The following is a 12,496-nucleotide window of genomic DNA, read 5'->3' as shown; positions in this document are numbered from 1 at the left end:
ATTCAGTTCGAAGTGCATATCGTTTATGTATGAATGAATTGTTGGATACCTCCCATTTTAAAGTACAAGGTGAATGGAGTTTGATTTGGAAGCTTAAAGTACCCCCTAAAATAAAGAATCTGGTTTGGCGGATATGTAGAAAGTGTCTACCGACTCGCGTAAGGCTTCGAGATAAAGGGGTGAACTGTGATGATGTCTGCTCGCTGTGTAATACAAATGAGGAAGATAGTTTGCATCTACTGTTTAGATGTCAGAGTAGCATGAATGTTTGGGATAAATGGAGTGCTTTCCCTACTGTTAGCAATATTTTCACACAAAACCAAGATGTAAGTAGCATTATTTTCATGTGTTTGCAGCTGTTGACAAGTGATGAGGCAGCCTTGTTCTGTCATGTTATTTGGAGCATATGGAAGCAAAGAAATAACAAAATTTGGAATGGGGTGACTGATCCGCAAGTGTTTGTTTTTGACCGTGCAAAGAGCATGTTAGAAGATTGGAAGATAGCAAGAGCCATACGGGAAAATTCACCTAATCACAATCAGCCAAATCGTAATGTTAAATGGGTGAAGCCTCCTGCAGGTCACTTTAAGTGTAATATTGATGCATCCTTTTCTCAAAATTCTAATATGGTTGGAATAGGGATGTGTATTAGAGACGAACATGGTGCTTTTGTTTTGGCCAGAACAGAATGTTTCAGCCCCATGTGTGAAGTTCATGTTGGAGAAGCTCTAGGACTTTTATCTGCATTAGAATGGGTTCATTTGCTTAACTTAGGACATGTTGACTTCGAATTGGATGCTAAGAGAGTTGTTGATAGCTTCAAGTCCCAGAATAGTGATGCTACTGAGTTTGGGAATATCATTAATAATTGTAAAACTCTCCTTAGTAATTTATATGAAAACTCAAGTGTTGAGTTTGTGCGGAGACAAGCAAACGAGGTCGCTCATAATTTAGCTAAAGCGGCCTTGTTGTCAGCTAGTTCCCAATTATTGGTAACAATACCACATTGTATTGAACACATATTGATAAATGAAATGCAATAAGTTTATTCCTCTCAAAAAAAAATTTTAAACAATTAACACAAACTTTGTTGTCATCCTTCAATTATATTTGGGTCGAATATACGACCTTGTTAATAAGACTTCAAAATTCAAATACACACACACACAAGTGCTTTGGCTTCTTTCTCATCGAATCATCCACAATATTCAGCCAGGACTACGGTACTTTCATTGATTCTTCAATTTCAATCGCTTAATCTTTAATCATATGTATATTTTCTGTTTGATTTACCTATTTCATTCTGCATCGGTTCTATTTCATATTTCGAAAAACCTAAGGTTGTAAACGAATCAATTTATGTCGAAAAACGGTTATTCTTTGTATTGGTATTAGTATTATTAATATGTATGTATTATCATCGTGTTTCTAAGCTTCTTATTTATATTTGATCTCTCTCTCTCTCTCTCTCTCTCTCTCTCTCTCTCTCTCTCTCTCTCTCTCTCTCTCTCTCTCTCAGAAACCCTTGCCGCCACCATGGACTTCGAGTTGCCGAAGGACCGTCGCTTACTAAAGATTTTTTCGGACGAGGCACGCTTGGAGTTATATAAGTACGAAGATATGGTGGACGCTAAATTTGATGTGGCTCTTTTTGAAGAGCTTCGCGCAGCTAAATTGGAAAAAGATGAACAAAATCTTTGTTTAGATTCTGAGCAAGCTTCTGAAGTGAAGAAACCTGAGAGGTGAAATTTTAGTCTGTGAATATTGTTGGACTCTGGTTTTTTTTGTTAGTATTTAGGTTTATTTATTTATTTTTTTTGGAATTTTGTAGGAAGAAACCAAATTCAAAAGAACCAACTGCGAAAAGGGCTAAAGTTGGGAAAGGGAAAAATGTTAATGAATCTAATGCTGAAAATGAAGTATGTTTTCTTTTGGGCTTCTATGAATTGTGTTTGGTATTGTTTGATTAACTTATCTAAGGATTAATTATTGATCATGTTACATGCATTGAAAAAATTATGTTGGTTAGGAAGCTGCTGTGAAGTGGATGTCTTTGATTGAGAAAGTAAGTTTGATTACAATGTTTGGTTCTGTTTTGATTGGATTTAGTGCAAAATGTTATGTTTATGTGATGCTGATATAATGGTATGACATGGTTAAAATTGTTTAGGAGAAGAATCATTCTTTGGTTAGAGTTTTTGAACGCAGGCCAGAATATACGAAGGCCATGGAATTGTATGCTGCTGCTGCTGCTGCTGCGGCTGCTGCTGCTAAAGTATGTTTTCTTTTGGGCTTCTATGAATTGTGTTTGGTATTGTTTGATTAACTTATCTAAGGATTAATTATTGTTCATGTTACATGCATTGAAAAAATTATGTTGGTTAGGAAGCTGCTGAGAAGTGGATGTCTTTGATTGAGGAAGTAAGTTTGATTACAATGTTTTGTTCTGTTTTGATTGGATTTGATGAAAAATGTTATGTTTATGTGATGCTGATCTAATGGTATGATTGTTTAGGAGAAGAAGGCCATGGATTTATATAATGCTGCTACTGCTGAAAATGAAGTATGTTTTCTTCCGGGCTTCTAAGTTTGTTTCATAATATGCTTTTGTTTATTTTGCTCTCTTTTCTGAAGCTGGTGCTATATTTATGTTTAGGATCAGGAGGGATATGATAAGGAAGATAAGGAAGGCCAATCTGATGTTAAGGAAGCCCCTGCACCAGGAGAGGTGGAAGAGTTAACAGATGAGGAGTAGTGGTAGCATTTTGGTGCTCTTCAAACTTGATTTCTCTATTGAACCGGCTTGATTTAGGCTAAAGCTGTATAGTTTGGAACATGTCTCAGTTATGTTTACTGTTTTAATGAGTTTGAAGTTTCTGTACAATATCTTTTCGCACTGACCTTGGAATATTGCTAATGCCTGTTACATTATTTTCTAACTCAAACATGGATAATAGATTCTTTTGTGACCGATCATATTTAAAATTCATTGAATTGGTTTGATTCTTATCATAAGATACTTAATACCTATTCCTGTTAGCTTACCAAACGGTAATACAAGGATGACAGAGCTAGTAGGAAACGTTAAATTTCAGATGGTCTAAACCTTAAGGATGTTCTATTCTATTAGACTTGTTCCCTTTCTTTGTGCATTTGTATATGAAGTGGTTTGCTTCCCTTCTGTACCACTGAAATTGTACTATTCTATTAGTAATTTACTGAGTTGATTGCTCGCATAGTTTGTAACTACCTCAAAAGTTCTCTAACCAACTATATAACAGAACACTAATAACTGTTAAGCTAGTTTTCAGTGAGTATACAACTATCCTCATTCTCTTCATAACTACCTCAAAGTTCTCTTTATTTTTATTTCTTTGAAAGGACTCAAAGTTCTCTTTATGTTAGGTGAAACAAACTTTTTGGCATTTTCATTATTTTTGAAAACAAGCACACAAATAGAAAATGTTTTCGCAAAGTAGTTTTCATTGATGTTGGAACTTGAAAGTTCAACTAGGAAACTCTTAATTTTTTGTTTGAATATGGAGATGATAATTTTCTGAATTTGAAGATGAAAGTGAGAGGATGAAGATGGATGAGTTTGCTGGATTTGAATAAAAAATTACTTTTTCTACTGATGTGTACTTTCCATGTCATCAATTAACAACCACAAGGATAAGAGTGCAAGTGGTTGAAGAGTTGAAAGGATGAATATGAAATTAAAATAACTAATAACTAAAAGAACCTCTGTGCTACAAACCTAAAACTTCAAGGACTCCTAGTGTAATTTGACCATATGTAAAAACCCTATTTAAAAAGTATGATTGGGAGACATAATACAGGACATGAACCCGGGTTTAGAGAAACTTGGGAAATCAAAGGAGGTAACTTTAGGGTTGAGGGTCTTTGATTAGTGTTCTTTTGATAGAGGTTCTCTTGGGTTGGGAAACATTTGTAAACACCTTGGGTGAGTGAAAATCATTGAGTGTTTTGTTCTTTGGTGAGATTGGGAAAATTGTAGAATTTAAGGTTTGTTCTTTGTGAGCTTGTTGAAGCTAATTTCTTGTAACCTTTTTGTATCTCTTTGTAAGAACTCATTGACAGTGAATTGGAGATATCAATCTCTCCACCAGAGTAGGTCAAGTTCGACCAAACTGTGTAAACATTTCTTGGTGTGTTTGTTTCTCTTCTCTCTGTATCTTTTGGTTACGGTTATGTGTTTTTCACTTTGATTCCTAGATTAGATCTAGGTTTTGTTATTGTTGTTGTTTGTATGCTTTTGGTTACTTTGATATTGATATCATAGTTTTATTGGTGTGATTTTGAATCCGAATTCACAACAGCATCCATCCAGTTTTAATAAACTGTATGCATCTACTCAATTTATTAAAACCATAAACTACTAAGAAAAAGTATCTTACTGTATGTGGAGGTGTCAATTTGTTCAGGAAGCTCTTTTATATCAACCTTAAACCTAGATTACACACATGTAAATATTATATTGTTACCCAACCACACCTTTAGCAACAAGCACAAAAAAAACCCAGAAATCAAAATTAACATACAGACATAGTAAAATGAAAAACTACGTAAAAGACATAGTATTTATATAAAAAAATGAAAAACAAATATATTAGTTGATATTGAAGGAACCACATGTTTGGAAAAAAGCATATAATATATAGGTTGAATTTGAAGGAAACTCAGTTTTCGCCACGGATGGACCTTGGCACGCCGATTCCTTTCTTTTTATCCTTTTCTTTCTTCATCAATGGTGATCAATCTCTTTTTATCTTCTATTTTGCTTGATCTGTATGTTATTTGTTCCCTCTCTATTTATTCCATGTGCGTTTCTTCTTAACATTTTTTTTAGAAGATATTTTTTTTATGGGTTCTTTGAATTTAGGGATAAAGATCGAGAAATAGAGGTTTTTTTCAGTAATTCGTTTGATGATTTGAGTCAATTTTATTTTTATCTATTTTTTGGGAAATTAAAATTCTGGGTTTGTTTGATGGTGTTGATGAAAATAATGATGAAAATTCTGGATTTGAGTTAATTTAGATGAAGAAAGAAAAATAAATTAGGTGTTGGTGGTTTATTGTTAATTTTAATGGACCTTCAAGATCAAACGGATTCACTTTTGACAAAATGAACAATTGGTTGAAATTAGAAAGATTTGTGAGGTCTATGGTGGACCACCTATAAAGTTATTTCGTCTTAGACTTTGAAGTTAAAAGTTAACGGAAGTGGACCAATTCGGCTATCGGAAGTAAAGTTAAGGACATAAACGTAACAATTAATTATAGGACCAAAATGAAAATCATAAATAAGTTAGGGACCAAATATCTAATTTAGCCATTGATTGATAAAGCTTTTTTTTAAGGGTTATAAAGCATTTTTAAATTAGGTTACAAAGCATAACGTATTTCCATCCCTAACCCTTTAACAATGGCGGCAGCAGCATCATCATCTAAGTTCAATGTTCCAAAAAGAAGGGCGGCGGCTGCGGCAACATGTTCATATTTACCAAAGGAGTTATGGGAGCGCATCTTCAAATTCCTCAACGACGATGGCGACAACATGTTCAATAATATTGATGAATATGGGATGCTTGCTTCTAACCTCTCCGCTGTCTCTCTACGTGACAATTTCAAGTCTCTCTCCGTTGTCTCAAAACAGTTTTTGTCCGTCACCAACAGTCTTCGATTCTCGGTCTCAATTTCCGATGGAACCATCCCTTTTCTTCGTCGTCTCTTTGAAAGGTTCCCCAATATCACATCAGTTGATAGCACTCTCTCTGTAGAAAGTGACCTCGACGCACTTCTTACCAAAATCTCCACTTTACCTTTAGACCTCAAATCCCTCACTCTCTACCACCCAATAGCGGTTCCTGAAGAAGGGTTGCGAGCTTTCTCCAAAGAGATGAAAAATTTGACATCTCTCACTTGTTACCGAATTGCTTTCGATATCAACAAGAACCATCTTTTCTTCATTGCTAAATGTTTCCCTTTACTCGAAGAGCTCATCCTTACGGACCTTGATTATCATACTTATTTTGTGCTTGATGGTGATGAGGATACCCGTTTTGCACATGAGGATCATCAACTGTTGGAACTTCCAAAACTCCGCAAGATTGCTTTATCTCGTAATTTTATTGGTTGCCAATCTATTAACTATCTCTGCAGGAACTGTGGCCTTCTTCAAGACGTCAAAGTCATTAAGTTTTCTCCACGATATCAGATGGCAAAGATTGGTCGTTGTCTTTCATGAAATCCGTCACCACCGTGAGCTTCTTCAAGATGTCATCATAATTATTATAATTATTACGATATAAATGTATAATTAAATTAGAATTTTATTCTCAATTTGGTTGTTTCTGCAAAGAAAACTTATGTATTGAGTTAGACATAATTATTTATCCAACTTTCAGTTCTTTCTTTTTCTTTTTTTTTTGGTCAATTTCAGTTCTTTCTTTTACTTGCTGCAATATTTTGTTTTGTATATGCCCCCTTCTTTTTATGAATATTATATTTGTAAGCTTTAAATGAAAGTTTTATGAGCCCCCAAAGGCCTTCTCATGTGGACATTCTTTTTGTCCAGCAGAAATAAATTCATTCAAACATTTTTTTCTAACGACGTCAACTTCCACTGGTTTACTAGCTTCTGCTTTTGAGTATTGTTTGTTATAATTTTTTCATCAATACTCAATAACTTTCACAATTCTAGTTTTCCATAAAACCAGATATAAGCAGCGGCGTTATACCATTTATTATTTGTTAAGCTTGAAGAGCATAGAAAGTAAAAATGAGCTCCTTAGATGTAAATTGGATGTAAAACAGAATTCAAAGTTCCAAGTCTATAACAAACATGAACACGTTGGATATATATTTAAAATGAACTTCATTTGAATGCATTTGGTGAAGATTAATTTATTTTGATCAAATAATTCTTGGCTTTTTGTTTGAGTATCACGCTATAGAAACTTGTTCTAAGAAGAGCACGGTTTCACTCCTAGATCGAACCCAAAGGGAAAATACTTCAGCTGTGAATAATGTCATTGGTGAAGAAGAATGATGAGAAAATGGACAGTACTAAACAAGAGGTACCAGTTGCAAGAAATGAGAAAGATGAAAGAGCTGAACGTGCCTAACCAGAGATGAATGCCGGATTTTTTGAACAATCTGTGGCAGAAAATGAATCTGCACAAGTTAGATGCTGATTTGCACGATACACAACAGGTTCTGTGAAGCAGATTGAAGGTATAAATCATGTATTTTCTTGTAGTACAAATACAGGTAGTCAAGCATGGATAGTAGATTATGGTGCATCGGATCAGATTTGCATTTAATTGAATTGTTTGATTCTTAACATAAGATACTTACAACCTATTCCTGTAATAGTAAGGGCAAATGGCAATGTTAATGTTTCACATCTCTTAAAGGATATTCTATTGTTAAGGATGCCTTTATGTGTTTAGAATGCCAATAATTACTCAAAGTCTTTTACTTTTTTTGTGAATGCTGCCTTTTAACGATTCTTCCTTGTATTTAGGCTCTGTTTGGGTAAAAACCTTTTACGATGTGTGGCAGAGCTCAGAAGAGCTCTGATATCACCATGAAGTTCATCACAATGATGATAAAAGACGAAGAAAATTCAGAAGATTAGAGAGAAAGAAGAGAAAATTAAACAAAGAAGAAATTGCTTATTGATTGATAATTGAGTTTGTTACAAGGATTCTGTATATAGAAGATTAGAATCTATCTAAATCTTAGATTGTGTCAATCAATTAACATTTGTCATGCTAATTTCTTATTCACACACCATAGTAATCATGTGACTAAATGTCAATGAAGTTTGCACTGAGTTGTTTACTTGTTGAACAATTTAACTGTCACTTAATTTGATTTCACAAGTTTAACACTCTAGTATTGTGTCATACTTGAGTTCAGCATCTCTTGCATATTACCAATATAATTATTCTACATTTTGGATACCATTATGAGTACAAATTTCAAATATGACCAGCAAATCTCTCAAGTATGACCTCTTTCAATAAAATATGATTTGTTTTGTTAACTCTGTAACGGTGGTATATGAGAACTCTAATGGGAGAAGAACCGTGTTCGGATAAAACGCACCTGACAAAATTGTCGAAATTTTTCGTTCTACGAAATAAACTATTGTTGAAGTTCAAATAACGAATCATTTTCCAATTATCCTTCCAATTTTGTGATCTGTCGCACATCCGTTGTATGGCTTCTTTTGTTTCCATAGATGATAGAATATGTAGAAAGATGTACTCCGACAAGTCCTTAATTTTGTTAGGCCTTCAACATGAATACATTGGTTCATATCAATAGAACTCCACCATGGCATATCCATTATTCTGAAAATATAACAAATAAAAAGAAAATTAAAAGGCATAAAATTAGTTTATCATAAAAAAGTTAGCATAGAAAACAATTACTAAACAATATTTCATATGATAAGTTTCTTACACAATTCGCCATGGGAACAATTAGATGCATTCGTCGTCTACCTCAAGCACTTAGAAGTTTAAACTATTTTGAAATTGGTTTGCACTTAGGAAAAGAGCTACAGGTTTTGCTACACTAATTCATTACAACACTGTAAAGTTGTCATTTCAAAATCAACTCAAATCAAACCACCATTTTCATGTGTTTCTAGTACCTTGACGTTCATAGATCAATCACCACTGAAGATTTAATTGAGAAGCAATGATTAATAAATATTGATTGCAAGAAAATCAACAACTTCAAAAGATATACTCTTTTGGAACAAAATGGATCTTACTTATATAGTAACAATTTTTGTGATGGAATGTCATATGCTCAAAGGAGTGAAAGCATGAATAAATTCTTTATGGATTTTTTGAATTATGGCACTCCCATGAGCAAGTTTATAACAAAGCTTTTGATGCACGTTATAACAAAGGAGGAAATTTTCAGGACAATCAACCCAACATTATTTTCTGCGATTTTTTACAATGATTTCTTAACTTTGTAAAATTATAAAACCCATTATCAACCATGGATTGGTCCTTTAAAAAAAAAACATTGTATTGCTATAAGGGGGAAAGGACTTGAACTTCTTAAGCAAGTGGTTAGGGTTCGATCTTGACTTTTATCTGTGGAAAATATTTAGTTGGGAGTATAGAATTCACCTTGTGTTTTACGCAAACGGCTGTGGAAACTTCCTACCGAAAACATGGTAATATATATATATATATACACACACACACACACACACGCACACACACACAAACCCTATTGATAAAGTATGATTGGGAGGCTTAAAACATGACATTAACCGGCTTTAGAGAATTGATTTAGGCTAAATTGCATATTTAGTCCCTTAACTTATTTGTTGTTTTAATATTGGTCCCCTAACTAATTGTTGTTACATTTTGGTCCCTCAAACTATCCTCCGTCAACTAAATAAATCATTTCCGTCAAAACTGTTAACTCAATGTCTAAGGTGGGTACACATTGTAAGTGGTTCACCAATGACAACCATTAGATAATGCAATGTCTGGGTTTGTTTGATGGAGTTGATGAAGATAATGATGAAAGTGATGAAGAAGAGATGGGGAAAGTAGATGAAGAAAGACAAATAAATTAAGTGTTGTGGTTACTGTTAATTTTAATGGACCTTCATGATCAAATGGTTTCACTTTTGACAAAAAGATCAATTGGTTGAAATTAGGATGATTTGTGAGGTCTATGGTGGACCACCTATAAAGTTATTCCATCTTAGACGTTGAAGTTGTTAAAATTTAACGGAAGTGGACCAATTCGGCTAATGGTTTACGGAAGTAACGTTAAGGACAAAAATGTAACAACAATTAATTATGGGACCAAAATGAAAATCATAAATAAGTTAGGGGACCAAATATCTAATTTAGCCATTGATTGATAAAGCTTTTTTTTAAGGGGTTATAAAGCATTGTTGAATTAGGTTACAAAGCATAACGTATTTCCATCACTGACTCTTTAACAATGGCGGCAGCAGCATCATCATCTAAGTTCAATGTTCCAAAAAGAAGGGTGGCTGCCGCAGCAACATGTTCATATTTACCAACGGAGTTATGGGAGCGCATCTTCAAATTCCTCAACCACGACGGCGACAACATGTTCAACAATATTGATGAATATGGGATGCTAGCTTCTAACCTCTCTGTTGTCTCTCTACGTGACAGTTTCAAGTCTCTCTCCGTTGTCTCAAAACAGTTTTTGTCCATCACCAACCGTCTTCGATTCTCGGTCACAATTTCCGATGGAACCATCCCTTTACTCCATCGTCTCTTTGAAAGGTTCCCCAATATTACATCAGTTGACATCACTCTCTCTGTAGAAAGTGTCCTCGACACACTTCTTACCAAAATCTCCACTTTCCCTTTAGACCTCAAATCACTCACTCTCTACTACCCCATAACGGTTCCTGCAGAAGGGTTGCGAGCTTTCTCCAAAGAGATGAAAAATTTGACATCTCTCACTTGTTACCAAATTACTTTGGATATCGACAAGAATGATCTTTTCTTCATTGCTGATTGTTTCCCTTTACTTGAAGAGCTCGTCCTTACGGACAATGATTATCCTACTTATTTAGTGCTTGACGGTGATGAGGATACTTGTTTTGCGCATGATGACGATGATCAATTGTTGGAACTTCCGAAACTCCGCAAGATTGCTTTATCTCGTAATTTTATTGGTCGCCAATCAATTAACTATCTCTGCAGGAACTGTGGCCTTCTTCAAGAGGTCAAAGTCATTACGTTTCCTCCACCACATCATTTGTTTCTACGAAATCCGCCACTACGGTGAGCATCTTCAAGATGTCATCATGAATGTTACGATAATAATCAATAGGTGATATAGTTGGAGTTTTATGATAAATGTATAATTAAATTAGAATTTTATTCTCGATTTGGTTGTTTTTGCAAAGCAAAACTTATGTATTGAGTTAGACATAATTATTTATCCAACTTTTAGTTCTTTCTTTTACTTGCTGCAATGTTTTGTTTTGTATATCCCCATCCTAACTAAAGTTGAAAACACATTCCTTCATTTTATTGGCTTCTGCTTCTGAATATTGGTTGTTATGATTTTTTCATCAATATTCAATAACTTCCACAGTTATAGTTTTCCATAACTCCAGATATTAGGCAGAAGCATAAAATTTAAAAATAGCTTCTTAGATGCAAATTGGATATAATTGGTGAAGAAGATTGTGATGAGAAAATGAATAGTAGTAAAAAAGAGGTACCATTTGCAAGGAATGGGGAAGAAGAAAGAGATAAACGTGCCTCACTAGAGATGAATGCAGGATTTTTTGCACAACCTTCTGCAGAAAATGAATCTGCACAAGTTAGCTGCTGATTTGCACGATACACAACAGGTTCTGCAGAAAGCTATTGTTAGCGGAACTGGTTCAATCGATCTTGTATTTTCTTGTAGTAGTCAAGCATGTATAGTAGATTATGGTTCAACCGATCATATTTGCATTTAATTGAATTGTTTGATTCTTAACATAAGATACTTACTACAATTCCTGTTAAATAGTAAAGGCAAATGCCAATGTTAATGTTTCATATCTCTCATTCTTAAGGATATTATATTCTTAAGGATATCCTATTTAACGTTGTATCTACCAGACTTGGGTTTCTTACTTTGTGTTTAGTGTTATATATCTTGTTTGTTGGGAAGAGGTTGCTGCACTTGAAACCTGAAATGTTTAATGATTATGCATGTAAAACTCAAAGCGTATGGGGTTGCCACACTAACCTTTAGGTTCGATTCGCCCCCACCAATAACTGTATATTGGATGCAATAAGGAATGACCGGTGAATCCCCTTCAGGATATTATGAGTTCCTTGACGTGTATTGCACAACCACATCAAGCGTATCTCATAATAGTATTTTACAGATTTATGGTTCCAACAATTCACTCATGCATTAGAGAATTGATGGATGATTTAGAGTAAGAGAATGATGAAGAATTATGTTGTTAATGTAACAAAATTCTGTCCAAAATTCTGTGTCTAATTAATGCCCAAATGCCAAGTATTTATAGTGCATTATATGACCCTTCACATGAAAGAAAGCACCCCTTTGACTTGAATCAATGTTATGGTTCATTAAGCACCATTTTGCAAAGGTTATGATCATTTACACTTGAACCAATGCTAAGGTTCATTAAGCACCCCTTTGCCAAAGGTTCTAATGTATATGAAAGCTTCTCATGAAGATTTACAACTCTTGATCTAAAGTGATTCCATTATTTTGGAAATCACCAACATTTAGAATGCCAATAATTACTCAAAGTGTTTTACCTTTTGATTGAATGCTTCCCTTTAATGATTCTTCCTTGTATTTAGGCTCCGTTAGAGTAAAAACCATTTACAATGTGCGGCAGAGCTCATCATGAAGTTCATCACAATGATGATAAAAGATGAAGAAAATGCAGAAGATTAGAGAG

General features: G+C 34.3%; 3 protein-coding genes across 3 annotated transcripts; all 3 read left to right on the top strand.

Annotated features, from left to right (window-relative positions):
- Positions 1-1,069: 1,069 nt before the first annotated feature.
- On the top strand, positions 1,070-2,976 carry LOC146925982 (uncharacterized). Its single transcript, XM_085758418.1, has 8 exons — positions 1,070-1,223; positions 1,520-1,742; positions 1,832-1,919; positions 2,030-2,065; positions 2,171-2,275; positions 2,386-2,421; positions 2,516-2,563; positions 2,657-2,976. The coding sequence occupies exons 2-8, from the start codon at positions 1,537-1,539 to the stop codon at positions 2,753-2,755; spliced, it is 618 nt and encodes a 205-aa protein (XP_085614544.1). The 5' UTR covers positions 1,070-1,223; positions 1,520-1,536; the 3' UTR covers positions 2,756-2,976.
- A 2,420-nt stretch (positions 2,977-5,396) lies between these two features.
- Positions 5,397-6,426, top strand: LOC146925981 (uncharacterized). Its single transcript, XM_085708061.1, has one exon. It carries the CDS (start codon positions 5,447-5,449, stop codon positions 6,266-6,268), a length of 822 nt encoding a protein of 273 aa, XP_085564187.1. The 5' UTR covers positions 5,397-5,446; the 3' UTR covers positions 6,269-6,426.
- A 3,591-nt stretch (positions 6,427-10,017) lies between these two features.
- LOC146925980 (uncharacterized) lies at positions 10,018-10,968 on the top strand. The gene has a single exon (XM_085705381.1). It carries the CDS (start codon positions 10,018-10,020, stop codon positions 10,840-10,842), a length of 825 nt encoding a protein of 274 aa, XP_085561507.1. The 3' UTR covers positions 10,843-10,968.
- The last annotated feature ends 1,528 nt before the right edge of the window (positions 10,969-12,496 follow it).

This window comes from Medicago sativa, chromosome 4 (genome assembly GCF_051527215.1).
Source record: "Medicago sativa cultivar Bolivia chromosome 4, Bolivia_mono, whole genome shotgun sequence".
Lineage (NCBI taxonomy): Eukaryota > Viridiplantae > Streptophyta > Magnoliopsida > Fabales > Fabaceae > Medicago > Medicago sativa.
Note: the sequence above shows the minus strand (reverse complement) of the source record. Positions and strands in the feature narration are given on the sequence as shown.